The 27360-nt window shown below is 33.8% G+C and overlaps 1 protein-coding gene across 1 annotated transcript in view; it reads left to right on the forward strand.

Moving 5' to 3' along the window:
• SEMA3A (semaphorin 3A) overlaps positions 1–27360 on the forward strand; it is a 170986-nt gene that overhangs the window by 39215 nt on the left and 104411 nt on the right. The window contains 2 exon segments of the mRNA XM_032180723.1: positions 11660–11817; positions 14639–14701. Of these exon segments, the coding sequence (XP_032036614.1) occupies positions 11660–11817; positions 14639–14701 (221 nt within the window).

The following is a 27360-nucleotide window of genomic DNA, read 5'->3' on the forward strand; positions in this document are numbered from 1 at the left end:
AAACACACTCTTCCCAGCCCCTTTGTACTATGGACATAATCCAGAAAAAGAATGTAAAAATTATATATATATATATATATATATACACACATATATATATTTCATGTTGAACTTAGCTGTAACATAGAAACTTGTATTTCCTCCTTTGAGAGTGCAATAATTACAAAACCCCTGAAAGTGGAACTAGTTTGGTTGGTGTAACCTGAAAGAAATTTAAAACTTTGATTGATAGAGTAGCATTAAATGTGGAAAAAAAAAAAAAAATATATATATATATATATGTATCATCACTTATTCTCTTTTGGCATAGAATTCTGAGCAAGGAGGGTCAGTGGTAGAAGTCCCTCCTTTTATGTGCTATGATTAAAGTGCATTAGTAGAGTTGTGGCAGTCTGTATGTGAGCTACAGAGACTGTTTAACTGCAGTCAGTGCTTTCAGCCTCTTGATGAAATTCATCCAAATCCTCCCCTGCGGATTAGAAGAAATAAGAGCTATCAGAAGAGGGAAAGATGTAAATCCAAGCATGAATTTTACTCATCCATTCTAATAATGTGAAAAGACAACTCCTCAAAGTGCTGTTAATGTGATCAAAGTGAAGAGTGGATCCCATTCTGCAAAAACAAATTTTAACAGAAGGAGTGTTGATAGCTATGTCTGAAATTGAAAATATGAGGTCACTGATTTGTACCCGTATAAGAAAAGCTGGACACAGTCCATCTAAGCCAGCTGTTATATAAAATATAATGATTTACCTACAAGTAGAACTACCCTAAAGTCTATTTGCATTTTTTTAATCACAGGACTTTGAAGCACAAGCACAAGGCAGAAGCACAAGGATTTTTTACATGATTTTCAAGGATAAAGAGACCTTTTTTTCTGAAGCAGGTCAACTGCACTTTCCATTATAAATCTACCACTGAAGTTCTGAGAACTCATGTACTCATTCAATTTTGCAGTTTTACATATGCAACTGAATTTCCAAGGAAGCTTCCTAACCCTATTGTACATATTAACTAATTCACATTGGTAAATAATTCATGTAGTTTTTTATTGTCAGTTCAATAATAATAATAATAATAATAATAATAATAATAATAATAATAATAATAATAATAATAATAATAATAATAATATACTTTTGAAACATTGAAAAGGACTTGTTTAATTTCAGACAGAATCTCTGTTGGATTTTCCCCTATTTCACAATATTTTAGGCTGTAGAAAGACACTCTTGCTTCCTCTTGGGCCAGTGACGGTTCTGCTGTCACTCAATGTTGGCTGATCCATCACAGGTTACTCTCAGCCTTACACTGCCTCAAATTTGACATCCAAATCCTTCATGGACCTACTCCACAAGTCTCTCCAAGAGTCAGTGATAACTTTGTTGTCAAATACTAAAGTCACATTTGAAAATAAAACCTCAGGATTTCCCCTGATATCCTTAACAAACTTAATACCTCATATTTACTAATTCTTTTAATGAGCTCAATTATTTTTGAAGTATATAAATTTGGTACCTGAAACCAAGATTTATTTGATGGTTATGATGAACTTTCAGCCCTGAAAAAGGAAGATATTTGCAGAGGAAGGATTTTGTTATAACATCTTCAACTCCAATACACTTGTTGACAAATTTGTTACTCTTGATTCTTAATAGTCAATGATGTGTGACATGTAAATACACTGACAAGACTTTTGACTTACAGGTTAAATTATCAGGAATCTAGAATAAAAGACAGACTTATTAAGAGATGAATAAAAAATAAAATTAAATTAGAAAAAAAAAAAAATAACAGACCTCACTAAGAGAACTTCTCAAAAAGTTTTCTCAAACATCATGGTATTTTAAATAATTTATTGCTTGACCAAACTTGATAGGTTTTGACATTACTGAGTTAATTTTATTTTCAACTGAGAAGTTTTTCTGTTGTTGTTGTAGTTTTATTTTGTTTTGTTTTGTTTACAGAAATTATGGTGTAAAGAATTTAATTCTCAGGAGCAGTAACAGTAACAGTATAAGTAAATAAATCTTAGACTTCCCAAATGTTACCTGTGCAAAAATCAGTGTGTAGACGTTTTGTCTTTGCATGGAGTTTATCTGACCTTTGTTCATCATTACGATTATAAAAATACATAGTCATATCATACCAGCTGAGCTTACTTCTGAGTAACTTGCTTGCCTGTTTAGTCTGGCATAACACCCTAGTCATTCAACTTGGCATGATTAGATGAGGAACAAAATCAATTAATATTTACTAACATAACTCTTAGCCAGTGTTGTTAGTTACACTGTTAGTGTACCTGTTGTTACACTACCGGTATGCAAGTGAATTTAAAACTATCTCATATTTGCCTTATTGAAGCATGGTCAATATTTTGAGCAAATAGGTGTTCCTATAGGGCAACTGTTCCTTTCTTGCTCTATACTGTGGTTGGTCCCAACTTGTGGGTAGGCTATGAAGAGGCTAGGACATGTCAGTCTTCTTATCTTGTTCCCATGTGGCTAAATGAAATACACTTTTGCCCTGGGAAAACAACTCTCTATCTGTACTGGTAGTCATTGAAAAGGTGTTCATGCCTATGTGATTTGATGTTTAATGTGACAAGAATGGAATTGTTTATAGATAAGGTAATCGAAGTAACAACTACCCACAATTTCACTTCTTGATAATGTTCTGCATGTTGAAGCCTAAATTTCCTACCGTATCATAGAAATGGATGAGAATTCATGAACTATTAACCAGATCTGATAAATGAGATACTTAATGAATGGGATTTAACTGGCTGTTTACCTGTACTAGCTCAGACGATAGAAAAATGTACGGTCATCAGTGCCCCATTAAACTAGCCAGACTCATTCAAGGTATATTACTCAAGGTACAGTACTGAACTAGTGTGCCTATAGTGCTTCTACTATTTGAGCTAGAAAAGAATCATAGAATCATAGAATGATAGAAAGGTTTGGGTTGGAAGGGACCTTTAAAGACCATCTACCCAACCCCCTTGCCATAGGGCCTTCCCAAAGCCCCATCCAACATAGCCTTGAATGCTTCCAGAAATAGGGCATCCAAAGCTTCTCTGGGCAAAATGTTCAACTGCTTCACCACCCTCACATTAGTGAATGTCTTCTGAATATCTAATCTAAATCTATCCTCTTTTAGTTTTATTACCCTTTGTTCTATTACATGCCATTGTAAAAAGTCCCTCTTCATCTTCCCTTTAAGTAATGAAAAGTTGCAGTAAGATTTCCCTGGAGTTTTCTCTTCTTCAGGCTGAACATCCCCAGCTCTCTCAGTCTTTGTAGGAGAGGTGCTTCAGCCCTCTGGTCACCTTCATGGCCTTCCTCTGGACTTTCTCCAACAGGTCCTTTGTATGCTTAACACAGTGCTCCAGGTGGGGTGTCATGAGGATGGAGTAGAGGGAGAATCACCTCCCTCAACTTTCTGGCCATGATGCTTTTAGTGCTGCCCAGGATACAATTGTATTTGTGGGCTGCAAGCACACACTGCTGGCTCATGTCCAATTTTTTATCCACCAGTACCCCGAAATCCTTCTCTGCAGGGCTGCTCTCAGTCCGCTCATCCCTCAGTCTGTTCTGATGTATGGGATTGCCCTGACCCAGATGCAGGACCTTGTTGAAATTCATGAGGTTCACATGGGTCCACCTCTCAAGCCATGGTCCTTCTAGATGGCATCCCTTCTATAGGGTCAGCTGCACCACTCAGCTTGGTGTCATTTACAGACTGCTGAAGGTGCACTCATTTCCACTGTCTCTGTCAATGAAGATACTAAACAATGCCGATCCCAATATGGGACACTGATGGACAGCACTTGCCACCTGGATGTTGACTGCAACTCTGAATGTGGCCATCCAGCCAATTCCTTATCCTTAAGGAATTCCTTTTCCATGGATAAGAAATGTTTGGAAACCATTCTCATTAGATCATTATTGAGCTACTGTGAAGGTCACAGTTACATATATACTAAAACCTTGCTCACAAAATCAAATACATAATATGAGATATTACAATAGCTTCAAGAACATATGATATTGAGCTTTACAAGCCCTTGTTTAGCTCGGAGGTTAATAATTCTCATGTTTTATAAGAAAATGACTGAACAATAGGGATAACCTGGATTCACTTTCAGAGACAAAAAAAAAAAAAAAGACAAATAATACAAATAATAAAGGGAAAATAGGTTGGTTTTTGAAATCTAAATGTTTTATGTCTTTAAAATATCATGTGACTCATTCAATTATTCAAATCAAGAACACTTTAAGGGCTGTCTTGTAGCTAAATAGCGCTGACATTAATGAGCTAAAATCTACTCTCAGTTTTACAGTATAAAAACCATATGCATCAGTATTTTGAAGTCATAGGAGTCCGTGCTTATGCTGGCGCAACTGAAACAAAACATTGGTGCAACATTCCTCCTTCCAAGTATCTGGTTTTAATCAAGTTATACTCATGGCCCTCAGTGTGTTTGTTTGTTTGTTTGTTTGTTTGTTTTTTTTTTTTCCTCTCCAGTGAAAGATAGGCAGGAGTGTTTCATTTAAAATGCTTGGCTTACATCACCAGTGCACAAAAAACTGTATATCTTGTCTTAAGTACTTCTAATTGATAAATTGTAATGAAAATATTGTTCTATGAACTATGTTTCTAACTACATGCTCCTGAAACTAATGTTTTACAGGAAAAAAAAAAAAAAAAAAAAAAAAAAGAAGTTTGTTTTCTTTTCCTTCTTTTTTTTTTTTTTTTTTTTCTCTCTTCATCCAGTAGAGTTCAGTGAATCCAGGTGATTGGCAACTGTTATGATAAGGTAGATGAGGAGGATGAAAGCTAGGATTGATTGAACAGCTGTGAGAGGCTCTCTTCCAATTGTATTTTGATTACTGATAAGATAACCCTCCCTTTTCACCCAGTCATTTATCTCATTGAAATTACAATAACACAGAATTGCCATCAACAACAAATGCTGTGTAGTTTCAAGTTTATCTGGCTCATACTGCACCAAAAAATAACATAAAATAACATAAAATAAAATAAAATAAAATAAAATAAATAAAATAAAATAAAATAAAATAAAATAAAATAAAATAAAGTAAAATAAAATAAAATAAAATAAATGCTGACTGCAAAAGTTTTATTTTTATATTACTAAAAATAGATAAACCACCTCAGTGGTGAGCACGGTATGTGAGCACCGTGTGAACTTAAACACTTTATAAATCTGTATTTCGTTTCATATCAAATAAAAACAATCACTTTCCAATATTCTCGAGTAGCATAATTCTAAAGTTATGTAAAAGTGTAATTTTTTGAGGTTTTGTGTTTATTTTTGTCATTTTTATTGTTTTTTTTTTTTATCATCTGCTGATAACAAATAAGTGAGTTAAAGCAAAATATAAAGCAAAACAAAAGTTTCCTTACTAAGGGCTAAATCCTAAGGTCCCAGTGATGTCTGAGGTGTAAGTGAAAGAAAATAACTGAGATATAAAGTAACCAAAAATAATATGTATGTGTATATATGTATATATACACATATATACACATATATATATGTATATATATACACACACATATATATACACATGCATATATGTGTATGTGTGTGTATATATATATATATATTCAGGTCATTGGTTGTGTTACTCAGCATTAGACTTGGAATGGGTACCAGCTCACCTGACTTCAGATACTAAGTACCCAAATCAGTTCTTGCCAATGTTTTCAGTACCCCAGTGAAACATCAGTCTGTATGCATTGTATTTGTTATCGAGTTGGGATGGAGAAATGACATACAACAAACCTGGTGCCTTTTTACAGTGATATCCCTAGTTTGCCAGATATGCTCTGCTGTCTGAGGCCTTTCAGGAAACTATCATAGTTTCCTTTCAATCCCTGCTTTTTCCTTAACTGTTTGTCATGGGCAGACTTTGCCATTGGCACTCAGAGCAATAAATGTGGAGGCTATAGAAGATAGACTATCCACTTTTTCCTTTCGTGGAAGAATTGACATTTTAGTATTCAGCAAATAATCAGAGAGTAATGACTAATTTATATCTGGGACTATTGAGGCAGATAAACAAGAAGATATACCAAAAAGGCACAATATGCATCTGTGTAAGCAACAAATGCATGTGTAAACATGCGGCCACCTGATATTCAGTAGCTAAAGTAAAAGCCTGGCGAGAGAAGAAGGAAATGTTCTAGCATGACGTTGTGGGAGGCATTGCTCACAATCCAGCAAGATCCCTGTTTGATGGCATAATATGCATTGACTCATCTTTTATCTATTGCTAGGAGATATACAACGAGATCTTATCGTTACAGGCAAAGGAATGAAGGCCGAGAATTTTGTGCAACCAGCAACCCACTCACTTCTTTCACAAGCGTGTTATGACGAGCAGAACTGACTACGTAATCCAGTCACTGCAGAGTCACCAGTAATAAGGCGGGCAGATCTGAATCCTAGTAAAGAAACCAGTGTTTTTCTAGATATTGATATGACCCCTTTGATACTTATCAACAAAAATAATCTTGTCTGGCGTGTTGTTGTGAAGACTGTAACAGGATCACAAACCAAAGCTTGCACATTTTCTAATTTCTAACACAGACAAATTCCTGTACACTAGAAAGATAGTGTGCCTGGTAGTAAAATAAAATTAAAAAAAAAAAAAAAGAAAAAGTGTTTTTCTTTTGTTGTGTTTTCTTTTTGATAAGCTCTACCGAAGTAACACAGACATAAAGCAAGGTTTATAGTAGAATACCAACCAGGGATACAGCAAACCTCAGGATCTGCCTAACTGTATTCATCTGTATTCATCTTAGCTATAGCAATGGTTTTCTGGTTTATTCTTTAATGAAAATGTGTCATAAAAAATAAACCAAATCTACATTCCTTGTGCATGCATATTTCCATTTATTTCACTTCAGGAATTAGACCTTCTGTGTCTATACATACTATTAAATTGCAATTCCATTAGAAAATTAAATAATGTTGTGTTAAAAGAAAGGCAAGATTTTGGGACTGGTTTTCTTCTGTAAATGTGCCAGCTTGGTCTGGCAAAGTGAATTTTCTGACACAAGTCAGACCAGATCAACAGAAACATCAGTTAATAGAAGAAAGACCATGTAGAGACTACAGAGACATACTGAAAGAAGGTCAAATACCAGAAAGCTTGGACACTGGCTGAGAACAGAGAATAAAAACAAGTCAAGACAGTGAATTTAAGGTGGTTAAAATGAAGTGGTCAGTAACAGAATCTGCCCCACTATGCTACAGTTGTTTTTAGTGAAAATCCATTATAATATGATGGTTCTTTTTAACATATGTTGCATTTCAATGATTAGTTTTGGTCACTTGCAACACTCAAAATAAATGTGGGAAGAAAGCACCAATAACAAAAGCAATGAAATCTTTATTATTTACAAAAAACATGACCAGTAAGTTTGCCTCATACAGCATTTTATAGATCATATTGCAGTCATAATGAGCACAGACCAGGTTTATAGGAAAAAGCTCAAAGCAACAAGAAGGATGATAGCTGAAGAAGTGTCAAAAGGAAATAAGAAAATGATTTCTGAACAATTATTGAAGAAATGGTTCTTGGCTGCGACAACTTGTGGAGTGATGTTAACCTCTTTGTAGTAAAATCAACTGGAGAAAGCATAAAGGAAGTAAAAAAAAAAATGTCTTTCAATATAGGCAACTACTATATGTCTACAAAGGTCATGGAGATGCCAACATGAACAACAAGAAAAATGAAAAGGAATTAGTGCATGCATAATAGACAGTATTAATTTCATTGACTTATTGAAGGCATTCATCATTTTCCTCTTGTAATTGCAATGCAATCTTTGTTGTAAATTTTAGTTTATTTTAGTACTGATCAGCTATGTACCTTGCCAGCATGACTGATTGACACTCAACAGAATTGATGGATGTCAGTGCCCTTCTGGGAATGTGCCCTGTCACAGCAGTTTGTGTCATTTTCCCAGCGATAGTCACTGACTGGATACTGAAAAGACACTGGATGGTAAACACTTTGAAACTAATTAATTTGAGGAAGTGGAATAATTAATTTGTATTGATTGTGCAAATGTCATTGCTTTGCTCTTCAACAGTCCTTTCCAGAATGTCATCTAAAGCTATATTCATCACTGGAGAAATGTACTTTAGAATAAACAGTAGAGAAACTACAGAGTTTACTAAGGTTTTCACCTCCTAGTTTTGTTGTAACTCTATCCTAATTAAATTAGCAGTGAATGAGAATCATCAGTATCCATATGTCATTTTTCCCTCAACCTATATCCTTGATCTGATTCCTGATAAGGAGAAACATGATTTCACATTATTTAAACTATACTGCTTGGAATATGCCGAGGCCTAACTTTTATTTTAATTTTTGAAAGAAACACAATAAATCTATTCATCTCCCACAAGAGTGAATAATAGGTCATTATAACAGATACTGGATTTAAATCCACGAGAAAAGCCCTAATCTTGGAGAAGATGAGGATTTTTATTTTATGTTATTTTAGTTTGAAGCTGTTACACACTCCAAAGAATCACAAGAAATATATATATAAAAAATAATATTATTTCTCTATATGGCTACACCTGGTCCTTTTAAGTTATGCCATGGGGGGTTACGAACAGTGAAGGTGATGATGTTGTTTACTCTTGGACACAATAAACTTTTGATTTCAATGTTATAATCTGGAATTTTTCATCAGTATTAGAAAGAAAATAAAATTTCAGTTACCATCTGTAGATGTGAATATTTAGAACTTTGCAATAGCAAAATCATACTGGGCTTGTTTTAAACTAAGTAGCTATCTGCCTAACTGATATTCTTTCAGTTTAGATCAGATTCACATGACTTCAGCAGACACTTGTCTTTATCCACAGCTACAAAGGGCAGAATCATACCTATGTGAGTTCAAACCAAGAGAGATGAAGAAAATTACAAAGCTTTTTGACAGTTATATTATAAGAAAAATGATCAGATACAGATGACAGCAAAGCATTTCTAGCCAAGAGTGTTCTAAGACAAGTTAAGCAATCAATCATCTGCATCGCTCACTATTCAGTAAGTCGACATTCAACATTTGAATCAGTCATTACAATGTAAAGAGAATTAGTAAAGTCTCTAACAAAATGCAAATAAGTGAACTGGAGGACAATACAGTCAAATTCTAAAACTTGGCAGGAAGCCAGAAGAATTATTTTGACAAGACTGCTTGGAGTGATTTTATTTTTTCTTGTTATATTAAAATTAAAAAAAAAAAAAAGGAAAAAAAAAAAAAAGGAAAAAAAGGAAAAAAAGGAAAAAAAGGAAGGAAGGAAGGAAGGAAGGAAGGAAGGAAGGAAGGAAGGAAGGAAGGAAGGAAGGAAGGAAGGAAGGAAGGAAGGAAGGAAGGAGGGAAGGAAGGAAGGAAGGAAGGAGGGAAGGAAGGAGGGAAGGAAGGAGGGAAGGAAGGAGGGAAGGAAGGAAGGAGGGAAGGAAGGAAGGAGGGAAGGAAGGAAGGAAGGAAGGAAGGAAGGAAGGAAGGAAGGAAGGAAGGAAGGAAGGAAGGAAGGAAGGAAGGAAGGAAGGAAGGAAGGAAGGAAAAACAAAAGAAAAAGAAAGAAAGAAAGAAAGAAAGAAAGAAAGAAAGAAAGAAAGAAAGAAAGAAAGAAAGAAAGAAAGAAAGAAAGAAAGAAAGAAAGAAGCTTGTCTTGAGTAGTATGAGTTTTTAAAAAGTATTTTGCAATAAAAATATATAGTTATATTTAACCAGGAAAAAAAAAAAAATAGAATGAGAAACAAAATATAGTGCTGATCTCTTTGCTCTCTTTTTATGTGAGTAAACTCTTGGTTGGTAGTAAACTCTTGGTTGGTAGTGAGAGTTTTTTTCCAAATAACTGAAAAAATATTGGGGTAACACTGGGCTGAAGAATGGATCTTCTTAGGTTTATCTTGAATATGTTGCCTACTAATTCTCCCCATTTTAGAATATCTGTCATTATAGAACATCTGCTTCCAAATCTACCTGGTATAAATTAATGTGAAAAATAGGTTTAACATCTCAGGAACTACTAAGATGGAGGTGTTGAGATTCTGTGAAATTATAAGTACCACTAGAGAATTCTCATCCAACACCTTCCTTGTTCTGATTAAAGTAAAAGATGGGAAGATGAGAAGAAAAAATAAAATAAAATAAAATAAATTGAGAATTGAGGTAAAAAACAACAGCAATAATCAAAACAGCAAATATAAAAAAAAATATATTTAATAATAATAATAAATTAAAAAAAAAAAAAAAAAACAGAAAGGGAGGAAGAGGAAGAGGACAATTAACAACAACACTTGATTTTTATATATATATAGGGAATGTTATCTTATACTTACTAATCAATTGGATCAGTGGTGGAAAATGTGAGTGATCTTATTGAAAACCAAGAAGTCATAACAGGTAAGCTACACTGTTAGGCAGAACCTAAACATTTGGAAGCTGTTTTAAGAGGAAGAACATGCATCCTTGGCTTGGTAGAGCTAACAAATTTTAGCAGCCTGAAGATGTGGGTATGTGGAGTGTGGTCCAAGCTCTTGGATCCCAACTTGTCCACTCATCTGTCTCCAGGGTGCTGTGTGAGGAGTTATACTGGTAACTATGGAACTGTTTCTGCTCCTAAAACTGTGTTTGCTTCTGTATATCACAAGGTCATGGCTTGAACCACATAGTTTTTGTCTTCACAGGGAAAGTTTCTTATCAGCAATTTGCTAGCACAGACATGCCTTGAAATGATAGTGTTGGCTTTGGTCCCGATATGAATTTGGGTGGACAGGAATGAAGAAAGGGTGTTTTTGTGAAAGTTTATACTTCCAAGGTCTGCATTATTTTATGGCAAACTATTTTTAAGCACTTTCAGGTAAATACGTTTGTCTTTGTTAATATTTGTGTATAGTTTAGAAGACTGTGTGGATCCTTGCACTGAAAAAATTCTGTCCTTGGCAAATGAAATAACTGTGAGGAGTATTAGGACTAGGCAATTATTCTTGAGTTTAAACAGAAGCAACATTTACTTCTCTAGTTTTATTCCTGTGATAGATAAGTACACAGTTCCAAGTAAGGGAACAACATGCTGCCAGTGTCAGTAAGCTGGAATGATTGCAGTGCATGTAAGAAAAAAAAAGAAAAAAAGTAAGACTTGTGTCTTTTTATGCAATTAGCTAGTCCTTCTTACAGTTTTCTCACAATTTACAGATGTGTAGAATAGTTTTGTATGCTAGAAATATGAGATTTTGTGTTTAGATGTGTTTTTTTATCAGCTGGTCATCTTCAGCTTTGTGTCTCTAAGCTTTACTTTTTGAACAAAATTGAACATAGTCCAACAGTTGAAAAGTTATATGGATGGAATTTCACCACCTAAAACCTCATACAGGAGTTTAATTGACTTTGCTGATGATCTTTGCTTGTGTAGAGCTGAATCTCACTAGCTGTTTGGGTGTGGGCACTTGAAATAACACTCACAGACTCAGGTACATACCACTTCCACTGTGTTTTGCTCAATAAGTATAAATTCCAGAAATAAAATCCATACAAGTCAAAACATGTCTGTAATTTATTTGACCATATTAGCATAGAAAGTATTACCTTTATCTTGCAGAAATGTTGGAATCCAACAATATAATCAATTTCAATGGACTAGCTAATAGCTCCAGTTACCATACTTTCCTCTTGGATGAAGAAAGGAGTCGGTTATATGTTGGAGCAAAGGACCACATATTTTCTTTCAACCTGGTTAACATCAAGGAATATCAAAAGGTACCTTTAGTCATGTTTTACATAATATAAACATATACTTTTAATGTTGTACAATTGTTATTATCCAGACTATGTTAGGTACTAGATGAATTATGTGGTAAGTTTTTGGATATCAGGAACACTACTATTGCTAAACAGACAAATATTTGCTGACTCTTGAAAAAGAAATGTATAATGAACCTATAAGCTATGATTATGTATTTATCCCTCTATGAAAAATAAATTGCAAGTGAACAATCCAGTTATTTTCCAAACAAGACATACTTCATGTTTGCTGCTAAAAACAAACAAACAAAAACAAAACAAAACAAAACATAACTACTATGTCAGTTTACACAAAATGGCCTCATTATTCTGCATTTGACAAAAAAAAAGCTGTTTGTCAGTCCAAATGTTGATTTCTCTTCTTTAGTCCAGCACTTTTAGGCAACCTACTTCTGCTGCTCATAAACCAAAATAGATTAAGTATTAATAAAAGACGAATAGATTCATAGAAGCTGGGCATTCTTGAAGGAAAGTATAATTTTCCTGTAGAAGCTGGAGATGAATTAAAAGTAAACCAATCGTTCAGAGATGTTCTGGAATATTCTTTTGTTGGAGTCTAAATAAAACATCTTATCTTTTAATTTACTTGAGTGAGACAAAATGCTAAGAAGGTAAACAATGGCATGAAAGTTTGATTTGTTATACTTAAGTATTTTGATGGCACATTTTAAAGTCCAGGGAGTACCCTTTTATGAGAGATATATTACTCCAATACAAGGGGATTTTTTTTTCTTGGTGTTCCTGACCTTTTGCCCATTTGACTATTAGCTTCCTAAGATGATAGTAATAAATACCTTGTGTTTTCTGTTCAGAGGGAACATTCATTTGTATTCTCTAAGGAAAAAGGATAAAAAGAAAACTGGGCATTTTCTTTTCTATTCTCTTTAGAGCAGCTATAAAGGAAACAAGCTATTTATTTGAATTCTCTGAGGGACTCATAGTTTAACGTGCAAAACATCTGGAATAATTAAAGTAAAAAAGGTGTTTCCACTGCAGAAAACAGTTCTGCAGAATGGCAAGGATTGTATCTTACATACTAAGGCATTCAGATGCCTTTGTAATACTAAATGAAATGATAAAAATATGCATATTATTAAATTAAATAAAGAATTATTATTGGTAACATGGAACTGAATGGTGGCAACAAACTTAAAGAACAGACTTGCAATTTAGACTTTAGATTTAAGAATAAACAAAAGTATTAAAGAATTTTTTGATCTTATTATTAAATACAGGAGGGTCACTGAAGAAACTTTGATCAAAATCACAATGAAGTTGGTTCTGCACCTGAATTCCAACTTCAGCAATCATTGTTCCTACCACAGTAAAAAGAACTAAAGTTTCTGTCTAAATGCTGATAACAATATATGACTCCAAAGAACAACAACTCAAAAAGCCAAATTTTCAGTCTATTAAAAATAGTTTGGTTTTGCTGACATTTAAACCAAACCAGAGAAAATACTGTGTTGTGAGAATAAGAAAGAAGAACATCTAGCCTTTAATTTTATGGATTAAAATATTGGTTTGATTAATATAGAAATCTTTGCCCAAAACTTGAACTGAACTTGAACTGGTCCTTTTGGGAGATCTGAGAAGCTTGGTTAATGTTTTTCAACCTAGTAAATTTTGATTTTCACATGTCTCTGCACATTTTAAACTGAGAATAGGAACAGGAAGTAGCAGGAATCCCTTTGAGAGCGAATGTTCTAATAAAATTTTCAGCCTTATTTTATAGACTTAAGATGTTCAATTTCTGTTTGGATTTTGTTACATTTTAAGAAAATTCTGAATTTAAAAGTGTGGTTGCAAACTGTATTTTTAAATGACACATATAATATTTCCTTCATCCTTTCTTGTCATCCTTATTTATTTATATATTTATTTATTTATTTATTTATTTATTTTTGTTTTGAATAGTTTGCTTTTTACTTTTCTTTTAGCAAACAGTATTGAACACTATAGTTGTAATCCAGACCTATGGCCATTTATATTGCATTATCTGAGGCTCCCAAATGAATAGCCTGGCATTTTATGTTAAGATCATGTTTTTTTTATATGTAATTCCTAAAAGCTTTGGGAAAAAAAAAAATAAAATAAAATAATAATAATTTACTGTGAACGTCTCTGGATTTTCTCTGTATGAGGTTAGATCCATTTTCTGCAAAGCAGACATTACAGTAAACCTAGTTTTACGTTTACTTGTGTTAGAGTAGCTTTATAGGAACTACATAAACAAATTTACTTCAATGGTGTGATACTTTTCAAATACCACAACATTTTTTTTTATTATTATTATTTATTTAACTAAACCTACTAAATGAGTGAACTGCACTGAAATACACTGAAAAGGTAAAATTTATGATTCTGAGAACTATGAGAATTATGAATCTGATATTTCACATAGATCAGGTTTATTGCTAGTATCTGATTCTTTTTTTGTTGTTATTTGTGTCTTTGTTTCATTATATTACATTTAAAAGTGGATGAACACTCACTTAATGGAGAGTCAACATTTTCTTCATTTGTATTCAAGATTCATTGCTGCAATTCACAATACAGATTATATCACAAGATTGTTTTTACCATGGTTCCTATTATCTCTGTTTTACTCCTATCATTTCAATTCTTTGTTGTCAAGTTTTATGGAAAAAAAGGAAATAAGGAAAAAAATGGGTAAAAGAGAAATTGGGTAAAGACATGCTGTAACATTTGGTCTGCAATTTGCAATTACTGAAGCTTGAAATAACACAATGTGATTTTTCTTCTGTGTCTTTAGATTGTTTGGCCTGTATCTCATTCCCGAAGGGATGAGTGCAAGTGGGCTGGAAAAGATATTCTGGTAAGTACGAATCTTTTTAGCATTTTTTTTTCTTTTATAAAATATTTTAAATATTTTATTAGGTCTTATTGTATTAATTCTTAAAGTATTTTTCCTCCTCTGTAAGGCTACACATATGATTATAACTTCAAATGTAAACTACTTCAACCTTCTAAATTCTTCATAATGAAATTTTACCTTTATAACCAAGAGTTATGAACAGTTTTTTAATGAAAATTATGTAAATGAAATTGAATTTATTTACAAAACAAAACAGAACAAAGCCAAAACAAACAACAACAACAACAAATACAACTCTTCTTAAGAAAGAAAAGGGAAGAAATACATCAAAATATGAAATATTAACCCTTGCATAATTGTCTCCTGATCTCTGGTCACTTAAATTTTGTCTTCATTTTTCACTCTTTCAAATTTCAAGCAGACATTTCTCTTTGTGACATCTCACAAGTAAGTGGGTTCCTCTAAACTCTTCTCTGCATGGAGTTCATAGGAAAACATGGTCAGATTGATTTTAGCATTCTGCATCACTTTTGGTACCTCAGGATAGACACTGTTACAGTAGGCACGATTTTCTGTACATTTTCCCTCATTCCTCTGTACATCATATTCCCTGTATTTATGAGGTAGGAGAGACATAACCCATATCCCCCAAATAATACTCATCCTGCACTGGTAATAACTGTCTTCTTTATAGCAACAGCATGGGAATGTGAGGACAGGGCTGAAGAAGAGAAAAAGGAAAAAGAAAAAAAAAATTCAAACAAATACTTGCAGAACATAGCCAAATGAGAAATCATTGTGGCTGCCAAGGTATAACTGACAGTAGAACTTGGCCTCCTGTATATATGCTATTGGCCTGATTTTCAGAGTTGATTCCGTAAAATATTCATAATGCCAACCGTATGCCTCTAGAGAGCTCCTTTTGAATAATTTCCTAGGTCATAATAAAAATAGTATCATTGGTCTTTACCTAGGACACAGAGGACAGTTGTCTTTATAAAAAGCCATTTTGGAACAGCAGAGGTGAATTAGGTAAAAGCTAAAAATCATAGGCTAAGATATATATGTGAAAGGGCAACTACAGTTTCAAAGGGCAGCTACAGTATCAGTATACTTGGGTTATCTTCTTAAATAGAAATAATATGTTCAAATTAATCCTATTTCATATTAGCAAATAATTTTCAGGAGTGTATTACAAGGTGAGGACTATACAATCTAATTTTCAAGGTTAAAAAAAAAATGAGGTTGATGTTAAATGCCTGAGCAAATTACTAAAAATACTAAAGTATAATACAGTCATTTTTTTATGGTTAGAAACCTAGAAAAATAATGAGATTCAGCACTGAGAATGAAAGCCTACTTTCTGAATTTTTAATACTTTTTTTAGAAGTTCACAACAGTACAGTATGAGTAAGTTCTATAGTTTGCACTAGGATGACTCCAATCACACAAGATGCACTTTATTATAAATGGAGTGAGCTTGGAAGTTCAGGGTCCCCCCCATCCTCTGACTCCTGTAAGCTGTAACTAATTTATCGACCTTTAATCTTTTGCTTTCTATCATATTATGCTTCTTATATTTGCATCCTATGATATTAAGACAGCAACACCATAAGTAAGACACCATAATATCACAAGTAAAAGGTGAAGCTAATACCACACGACAATGCTTGGTATGATCTGGCACATTAGGTTTGTTTTATATATATGTATATATATATATATTTATTTATTTATTTATTTATATAAAGCACCTATCACGTATTGATAAACACTCTTTGGAACCACTCTGACGGCAGGGGTAAGAACAGTGTATTCATTAGAAGCAACACAACTATGACTTGGTGGAAAAGACCAAGGCAGAAGGGGAGCACAGCACTCAGGACACAATGCAGCCCAAACTGAGTACTATAGTAGTGCAGAAAAATATTGCTAGAAACAGATAATTAATTTTGGAAAACATTTTTCCCATACTTTTTTTTTTTTTTTTTTAATATTTCTCTACAAGTTTAGATTGGAAATAAAAATGAAGAGTTTATATTTAATGTGGGTCTAGTTTTGGTAAGAGACTAGAAAAATAAAATATATACCTTGGTGTGCTCATGCCATCATCCTGGAATAATTACTGCTACCTGTTATTGCTGTAAAACAATGCATAACAAATTATTTAATGTAACTTCTTTAACTGTAGTTACAGACCACTTAAGAAATGTATTACTCCTTCCTTATTTATTCCTTAAAGCCATTGTCAGTACCTTGGGAGTGTGAAATATAAAGGACATAAATATAACTCAACTGGTTCTCATTACTGAGAACAAGAGAAATAGAGGACAAGTAACATGCAGTATGAAACATGCTTTATTTAATATTGCTTTCAGCAATGTAACACTGCTAAGATATTAGATACTCTTCACTTGTGATGGTTCAGAACTTTCTAAATGATAGTATATACTTCTACATTGAGGTCTTAAAAAATTCTTTTTTAATTATTGATCTCTAGGGGAAGTGAGTGCTGAAAATGCAAGTCCCCAGTATTAGGCCAGGTGCGCTGCAGCAGCTGCAGTGCAAGTACAACCCTGTCTCTGCCCTGCTCCTAACCTCAGCTATGACCTCAGAGGTTTCCTCTCGTAATTATAAGAGGTAATTTACCATCATTTTTACTCCTTCAGAGGGTTTTCTTGTACTGACACTGTCAGTCATGCCAATCTGGGAGCAGTAAGTAGGCTTGCAGTTCAGGACAGCTGGTGTGGGATTCAAGGAGTATGGCTTACTTGGGCTGCTCTTGCTCTCCTGGTATCCCCTTGTTCCTTAAGCAGTCATTCTCATTTCTATTTCTTGAAGGACTTATTGTATGTTAATTAGTTAAGCTTTGCTCACTGTACAGATTGTGGTGGTTTTACCGTGCTGGGCAGCTAAACCCCACAACCGCTCTCTCACTCCCCCTCCTTTAGATAAGGAGGGGGAGAAGTAAAGCAAAGAACAACTCACGGGTTGAGATAAGGATAATTTAATTAAAGGGAAATAATTATAATAATTAAATAAAGACTACCATGAACTAAACAATTTAACTAAGGGGAAATAAAAGGGAAAGGGGAAAAAGGGAGGAAAACAAACAAACAAAATAAATGAAAGCTATATGGAAGTGCAGAGGAAAGAAATTACTCTCTACTTCCCACAAATGAGCGATGATTGACCACGTCCTTGAAGCAAGGCCTCAACGCACGCAGCCGGTGTTCGAGAGGAGGACCGACCTCTTCTCAACGAGAGCCCACCCCTCCCCTCTTCTTCCTGTTTCCACCTTTTATTGCTGAGTGTGACACCACATGGTATGGAATATCCCTTTGATTGGTTTAGGTCAGCTGCCCTAGTGATGTTTCTCTCCTCACTTTTTTGCCCACCCCCTAGGAGGGTTAGAGAAAGGCCCAATGCTGTGCCACTGCTGCTCAGCAGTAGACACAACACTGGTGTGATAACACTGCTGTTCCAGCTGCAAGTACAGAGTACGGCACTGAATGGGCTGCTGCCGGGAAAGTTAACATTCCAGCCAGACCCAGTACACGGATAGATAAACATTTTTTTAAGTATGCTTCAGATCTCTTTTCCTATGAATAAGCTGGGGAGAAGAGAGGCTGAAAGACCTCATATGAAATAAAGTAGGACTTCTCTGACAGCAGTTAACTGTTAGACTCTCCACAAAATATAAATTAAATAATAATAATAGCAATAATAATAATAATAGTCACTGTCCCGTGTAAGTCCATAGTATTACAATGTATTTCCATTACGGAGTATGAACAACACCACAGTAATATAGTAAAAATTAAAGGCTATATAACTAACAAATATGGTATTTGCTTATGTAATTCAGCTAAATGAGTAGTTCTGTGAGGCTTTCTTGCTATTCTGGACCTCAGTCTCTCATTTGATTTATTCTAGTTGCTCTAAGCCCTGTGAACATTTCTCATGATTCCTGACCAGACCTTAGTAATGATCAAAGAAGACAGAGTCTCTACAGAACAGTTCTCAGTTTTTACACTCAACTTTACAGTGCAGACATGTTTGTAGTCATATCCCTCAGTAGTGAGCCTAAATATTTTGATTTTAAGATCTCACAGGCACCTGGATCCCAGCAGGAACACATGACTACCTCTGCATTATATTACATATGGATTAAATAACAGGTAACTGCTAAAAAAAAAAAAAAAAAATCCTGGGATGGCATAAACCAGCAAAGCAAAACTTGAGTCATTTACAAATGTTACCAGAAACACTAGCTGCTTTTGCAGGAAGGAATAGATAAATAGTTTGTTGAGTGGAAAGGTCTTCTAGTCCTTAAACTATTAATTTACTATAGTTTAAAAAGTTTTGACTACTGTCTAGTCAATACACTTCTGACTAGAGCACCATAACAGTAGTTTACATGGTACACAAAAACTCAGAGAAATCCCAATTAAATAGTATGATAGATTTCTACAGCTTGAAAGCTACACAGATGTGCTTCTGAAGGGTACCTTAGGATTTTATTTTCAATTCTGATTTGACTTTCTAATTTATTTAGCCACTCTTAAATATCCCAGCACAAAATAAATTGTTAAAACGTTCCCTTTTGGACTTGACTAGTTTAAATCTTTAAATTTCAATGAATAGTTTTACAGTCACATAGAAAAAGATAAACAATGACAGGTATTTATAGAAAACTTTCATATAATATGAAATCATGTTTTCCTTGGATTTTTCTAGTGAGAATTAAATGGTGATATACAACCAGATAGAAAGATTATGAAGCTTTTTTACTTGGTACTAGCAAGTTTCTCCATACATTCCCTCACATAAACAAACAGGTCTGCAGAGTTAGACTTTCATGTCATCACACTTAATAGCTAAACAGTATCAGCACAATTCTGTGTATCAACACATTATCTGACATCTAAGTCAGCTATTTAAGTGTCATTAGGTTTTATCTAGTTAACATTTACCTGAATTCAACTGTGATTGACATCTTAAACTTGATAGGTCTCTAGGTGGTGATTTGAAATCGTTTCAGATGAGAAACCTATTCCCAGTTTGGAAGAATTTTTAGACTCTTTATGGTAGACATAATATAGCTATATATTCTGCTTCTTTGCATTTAAGTGTGGCTTAATCATTGAGTTCATGATTCATGTGGGTAGAATCACGTGGCTGTAATTTAGTTCACTCTCTCATTTAAGATAATACTCATGCCAAAATGTTCATGTGTCATCTAAATTTTTGCTTTCTTTAAAGTTTTCCAGATCCTCCCTAAATCATAGGAAGATTAACATCTCCAAAGCAATGTGTACAATGATTTGATTGAAAAAAAAAATAATAATAAATAAAAAAAAATTTGTGTAGCTTAGCAAGTGTCTCTCAGCCATATCTGGTGATACTTTGAAAAAAAAAAAAAAAGTTGGCAACAAATGAGCACAATTGCCTTTAATTCATTTTATTACTGTTGTTGCCTTAGGGAAAATAGAAGAACATGGAGGCAGAAAGCAAAAGTAATTCTTTTCATCTGTTATTGTAAACAAAGATCTGAAGACGGATTCTGAAAATTAAATATACAATGCTGGCTGGATCTAGAAAGCCGGCTTCTAAATTCATCTGATAGTCACAGTTTATCAGGTCAAATTACCCCTGGCCTTTTTTTTTTTTATTTTTGGCCAAAGAGAAGTTTGTCCCTCTCTTTCAGTGTTCTTCCTTTAGAAGACATTTACAGACAGATATCCAGCTTTTCTATTACCAAATTTTATCACTGTAACCTTTTTCTTTCTGGCTCCCTGTCTCCAACATAACAATGAAATCCTTTGAGCATACAGACCCAGGATCATCCAGCCTACGGAAAGAGGAAAGGGGATGTCTGCATGTCTCCTGGGAGTAGGAAGGGATAAGTTAAGCAATAGATCCAAAGCAATGGACCTCCAATGAGTTTAAGAACAGAATTTACTCTTTGTGTTAACATCCACAAGGAAAAATGTGACTTCTGAGCTCTTTGGAGACAAACAGTGCCACCTCATATCCTTTCCGACTCTATCACTTATCCCAGTCAGTAATCCTGGAAGAAGTTATTACTTTGGGGTCTTCTTATTCCTTATTCCTTATTCTTGTCCATAATCTTTAATGTTGGCATGATTTCCTACTAAGGCATTTTTAACCATTTGGGAGAAGAGGGAGTGAGGCATTTTGTAAGTTTTGTGCTGCTGCATAGAACTGCTTTGCATAGACACAACATAGAAAGACAGAATGGGAAAAAAAAAAAAAAAAAAAAAAAAAAAGTACAACAAACCTATAGTTCCTTCACTTAGAAGAAGTGAACTGAGTATGGTAAAGAAGAAGTATAATACACTGGAGTCTTTTAAAGTAAAGTCCTGTGGAGATTTCTAACATTATTCCTCCCTACCCTCCCCCAGGAAATTCTGGCTGTGCCAGATCTAGTTCTTGGACACTTGATGGCACAAAGCCTCATTTATGGCAGAGTCCATTCAAAAGTTAAGCCTACAGCTTGTGTTCATTTAGACATTTGCATATGTTCTTTATATGAACTTACCAAGACAAATCAGTTACTATAAGGTAACAAGTTCTGTACTTATACAGAGGAAGGATTAAGTTAGTAATTGTTCAGATGTTCATAGTTTACCCATTTATGTATCACAGGAAGTCATTTATGTCTTTGAATGTGGGGAACAAATTAACATAGATCAAAGAGAAAACTAATTTTCCAATTTCTGGCTTATATTTTTTTTTATAGGTGTAACTAGAAATTTGCCTCTGAAGGAAACTTTATATTGATCAGATTTAATGCAGTCTTGCAAAAACAGCATTTTGTCTTTGAAGTATGAAGTTACAGGGGCAAAGAATGGAAAGTAAAGGAGAAATGGAGGAAAATTTGTTTCCCAAATTATGGGTTTTAGTTTCCTATCAATATGTGTTCCTCATGAACCCAAGTTTGGCCTTCATAAAGTCTTGAGAATTACTTTTAATTGCAGCTGGGTTACCAGCCATTACTATTTTAAAATGATTTTGGATAATTTCTTGTTGTGATTTATTGCATCTCAAGATGTAAATTTGTCCTTTATACATTTCTTTTCAGAGAAACACATAACTGGATAATTAGTAAAAATTATGGAGATGTTTAGTCCCTGTTTTCTTTCAGAGCGTCAGTCTGAACCTCACATAATAAGAGAAAAGTGTTTCTCTTGGTATCATTAACATTTTTTTCCCCTGAGTTTACTAGAGGTTCTTTCTATTTTAGTGAAAAGACTAATTTTTAGGTTGTTGTTGTTTTAATAAAAGCAAGTACAGTTTAAAATTTAAGGATAAGTCTGCTCTCAAAGATCACATACCACAGTTCCTTTATACTCAAGATGTGATTACTATTTCCCTGTTAAATTAGTCCACAACTAATTTTATTTCTGCAGTTCTGTTACTTGCATACACCAACCAGTAGTTCCACTAAATTCCTCTCTGCTGCTCACAAGTTTAATATTGTTTGTTTCTTTTGGAGTAAGTGAAAGAACTAAATACTAGTTATAGAGAAAGTTCCTAAAATAACCAAGGAAATGATACCTAATTATTTCCTATGTCAAAGCTAACGCTTTGTTCAATTTCCACATCTTCACATCAACTAATCTTCTTTAAAAAAAAAAAAAAAAAAAAAAAAAAGCCTTTTTACTGTAGAGAGAGTTTTGTATTCTGAAGATAGTGGAACAAGAAAATTAAGAATACTAAATAGAGAAAGAACCTATATATTTCTTTTTTCTTTTTTTTTCTTTTTTTTTCTTTTTTTTATTTTCTTTTTATTTTCTTTTTTTTTTCTTTTTTATTTTTTTTTCTTTTTTTCTTTTTTCTTTTTTACTTTTTATTTTTTAATTTTTTTATTTTTTTTTTATTTTTTTTTCTTTTTTTTTCTTTTTTTTTTTTTTTTTTTTTTTTTTTTTTTTTTATTTTTTTATTTTTTTTTTTTTTTTTTTTTTTTTTTTTTTTTTATTTTTTATTTTTTTGTTTTTTTTTTTTTTTTTTCTTTTTTTCTTTTTCTTCTTTTTCTTTTCCTGACTGTTCAAAATGATCTGTGTTGGAACAAATTATCTGTTGATTTCCCCTTGAATAATCCCTTGCTGATTAACATGTTTCAAAACTTTAGATTATTTTCAGTATATCATGAATCTCAACATAAATAAATAAATAAATCCATTTGGTACCAATTTTTTACTGACTGGGAATTTTAGGCTTCTGTCCCAGTTCGGTATCTATGGTTTCAGAACAGCTTAATTTCCACACCCAAATGTAAAGATTCCCACAATAAGAAACATGTAACTTTGTAGTCTAGTTTACAGAGTGTTTTTATTTACAGACCCACATATTGCTAAGCAACTCTCCCTTATGAATTCCAAAGTCTTTTGCTTCCATTCAACACTTCACACATTTACATTCACTTTCAACACAGAGGCTTTGAGTATATTTATTTTAGGTGGTTGTGAGTGGAAGTCATTACAGGATATGTCTAATGCTGAATAAAGACAAGCTGATATGGAGTCTAAGTGCTCTATGTGCATATATAGCAGGCTTGGCAACCTGTTTGTCTGAAATACTCCACCCAATTAGCAGGTGTTGATTCTGTTCGGAAAGGCAGGATGTATTCTGATTTCTCCAGAAGACAGGTGATTACCCCACCCAGATAGAAGAGATAGCTGGGAGAGACGCTTTCGATCTAGACTGTGGTCGCAACTTAAATTGCTGCTGGGCTTGGTGAGACTGCCTGAGTTGAAACCAAGCAGTATAGTTCATTGCTTTGCTAATAAAGCCATGCCCAGAATGTGGGACAGCTTTAGTCTACGGAGCAAAAACAGTTTTGTTTTAAAATTATGGTAAGGAAAGGATTGTCTTCCATTTGACTTCAAGGCATGTTTTGAGTTATTCCTGAAATACTCTTCTGTTACTTAAATAACTTAATTCTGTTCTGTAGGAAGTAAATACTATTGAAAAACATAACAATTAAAAATAAAATAAGTTTCTTGCTAAAGCTCCTGGAAGGGTTCAGTGTAAAATGACCATGTTATTTTTGCAAAATCCTGAAAACAGTTTGCTGGACTGCTTCCACAAAAGACTTTGGTTTGTATTGTTAACTACACATTAACCAGATGTACAAAAATATGAGATGGTCATTAAAACAGGTATGTTGTACTGCAGCCTTTTCTTGGCATATGTCTAGCTGTTCACAGGTCTAGAACAATTATCTGCATCTGCTAAATGAAGATTTATGGACTGGAAACATGTCTCCTAATTTGGACATAGTGAATACAGAACAATTTGGAGAAACTTTACTTCTTAAGACTTTAAGCAATTGCTAGGCCATACAATTAATGATAATAACAAAGATTTGAAGACCTGTTTAACTGGTGTGTTTGGTCCACAGTACCAGTAGTGAACAACTACCCTTACAGGTAGACAGACAGAAAGGCAGGCAGGCAGCGAGTCATTTTTTGTTTCACCCTCACTGGCAAAAAGCAGGAAGCCAAAGAGCTTTCCATCTGCTGTGCAAGTGTGCTGACAATTACATTGTTTTCTAATATAGCATGCAGGTTTGTGGCTTGAAGGAATCAGGACATAACTGCTTTATTTTTAGTGGCTTTTTTATCACATACTTTGTTAGTTAGCTTTTTGGTTTTTTTTTGTCTTGATGCCTTAATGGTTTAAATTCATGCAGACATCCTGCAACTTGAGTAAATTATACATTTTAAATATTCTCATGAACTCTTGTCATATCAAAAAAAAATCAGACAGATAACAGGCGTAACTTAATTGGGAAGATAACTGGAAGTACAGTAAGCTGCACTAGGCAAGCACGAAAGAATGTCTTATCAATCCTCATCAGCACCCTCAGTCTGAAATTTCTCAGGGCATGGCTTGACAGCAAAGGAAAGTTTAGATATGGAACTAATCAAGCAATCATCTTTAATTTTGGCAGTGGTGACCATGTCTAAGAGTAGTGTCATTCCTGGCATCACGGGAGGGGTCAAATCCTCTAGATCACAATACAGTGCAAGGGCCACTGGATCTCAGGATCTGGCAGCTTTTTCTGAGCTCTAACGTACTGAAGATCTTCAAAGTACAATTAGAATTCAGTTCAGAAAATAACGTAAATTTATAAAAGAGATTAAGTATTTTATTTGCCAAGAGATATCCAAGGTTTCTATTGGATATATATATATATATATATTATTTTTAACGGATTTTAACTGATGGGAAATCCCTAAGAACTAAGTTAATAGAAATCCCCTCTGTAACACAGACCCCAGTATTTCAACTGCTCAGCTAACTTCACTGCAGACAGATTTTCAGAGGGTAGGACCATAAAACATTGAACCTGCTGATTGCAAGGTACAGTAATGAGAAAACAGGGATGGAAATGAAGTTATTGATCCAAACTCTGGGAGATACACAGCAGTAAATCACAGTCTGCAAATGTTTTCATGCCAGCTGCGTGCATTGCTGGCCCCTCCCACTCTAAAATCTTACACATTCAGGTTCATTTGAAATGTTATCTCATGGAGTACAGGTGCCACGCATGATTCTCCCATCCATCAAACCCTGCGCAAAGCTTCTAGTACTGGGAGATATTCCCATTACTGCCAATGCAGCAGTGGTTTTGCAGCAGTTACCAATTAGCTTACTCGAATTAAATAAAATTTTTAAAGGATCATTGCCATTTAACAGGACTGGAATGATTTGCTCTGTTCCCTGCCTACTTTGGGCCTCTTTAAGCAGACTTTACTATTTGACCAATGTTTTTAAGTGCTACTGTAATGCAAATAGGGAAACAGTACAAATTCTTAAATAATTTTACTGCATTTTACAAAAAAATAAAAATAAAATTAAAAAATCGTGCAAGTAGCAATGAAATGTGTAGCTGTGAAAGTATATGCATTGCAGAACTCACACTAAGAAGGGCTTCTTTGTACGTTTGCTGATGTGCTAAAGAGTTTGCAGGATCTAGCTGACAACTATTCATCTGTGTACAAGGAACTAAATATATATTTATTGCACTAACACTCCAGAAGTATTTTTCCTGAAACAATGCTATTACATACTGAAAAAGATACCTAGCCAGTACAGACTGAACTGACTGCAGCTGGCAGTAGACCACCGGCAAAAGAAAGAAGTGAAAAAGCTCCCTGATAACTTGGGAACATCTTTCAACAGTGTAATAAATATGAATGACAGCAGTAATATCAGGGTTTACTTATTCTCCATGGATTCCTGACCTCGCCTCTTGAGAATTCAACTAATTAGACAGAGGGAAAAAAAAAAAAAAAAAAAAAAAGTAAACATATTAATTAAACTCATGCATAGGACTTGATATGGAAACTGTCTGTTCACTTGATTTGAAAGACAAAACATGTATTTGTTTTGTTTGTCCAGCTGTTAGATGGTAGCTTTAAATCCCCTTGTCTATCCAGTTTAGACAAAACCTTCTGATAATTTAATCACGTAGTTATGTGGGAAGGTTGAAATAAAGGAAGAATGTATGACAGGGTCTGATCATTATCTGGATTAAATCAGCAGAAAACTGTTGAAGCTAATGATACTGTAATAGATTATTTGGCCTTTTACTCAGTGCCCTGCATAATCTGTCCACTTATATTTGCTGTAGTATCTCTGAAGCAGTATAGACATAAATTCTGTTTTTTGTGGTGTTTTTTTTTTTTTTTTTTTTTTTCTTGTTTGTTTGATTGGTTGTTTTTTAATAGAAACATCTTCTTTAAAATAAGAAGAAAAAAAATAGCCTGGATATTAATTAGTCAGTGGGACTTACTCCTTAAACATCCCCTATAAAAAATAAAATAAAATAAAATAAAATAAAATAAAATAAAATAAAATAAAATAAATAAATAATAATTATATATATATATATATATATAAAATTGAAAACTCTTTGCTGCATCAGTAATCCAGACTGAAAGATGTAAATTCCAGGCTTCTTGGGGAGACATAATTACTGGAAACTCATAAAAACCACCTAAATTCAGTTTTAATTTTCATATTCAGAGCAGATGTTTTGACAGATGGATGGACTTTATTTTTGTAAGTGTCCGGGAAAAGTCTGCATAACAGTCTAATCAGTGTTACATATCTGTAGTGTTTGTTTTTCAATCTTTGTGCTTTTGGCTCCTATGCCTTTTGTTGCAGACATTTTCTTTGTAATTTGTTTTTTTCAGGATAATTTCTCTCTCCATAATCCTTTCTATTTGATACATAAATATTGGAAATCTCTTAAAAATTAGATGTGTATGTTTGGTTAGTGTCAGACATATTGATATTCATATGGTGGGTGTCCTGCTGGAAAGCTTAATTAATATTTTATCTTCTCTTCAAGACAAGCCCTCTGCCCTTATTTGTAATATATAATATTTGGATTTGGAATTTAGACTTAAGGTCCAGACACACTGGAACTCTTTGACCTTAATTCACACTTTGATTGTAAGTGACAATCTAACAGTTTCTCAACTTGTACTACAAATAAGAGTTTAGTGCAGGAGGACTTGCAGTAAGGTTGGTTCCTTTGCTGCAATACCTTAGTATGATGGAATGATTTTAGCTACTTTAATTTCAATAAACTGTCAGTATAGCACATAGTATAACCA

Source organism: Aythya fuligula, chromosome 1 (genome assembly GCF_009819795.1).
Source record: "Aythya fuligula isolate bAytFul2 chromosome 1, bAytFul2.pri, whole genome shotgun sequence".
Lineage (NCBI taxonomy): Eukaryota > Metazoa > Chordata > Aves > Anseriformes > Anatidae > Aythya > Aythya fuligula.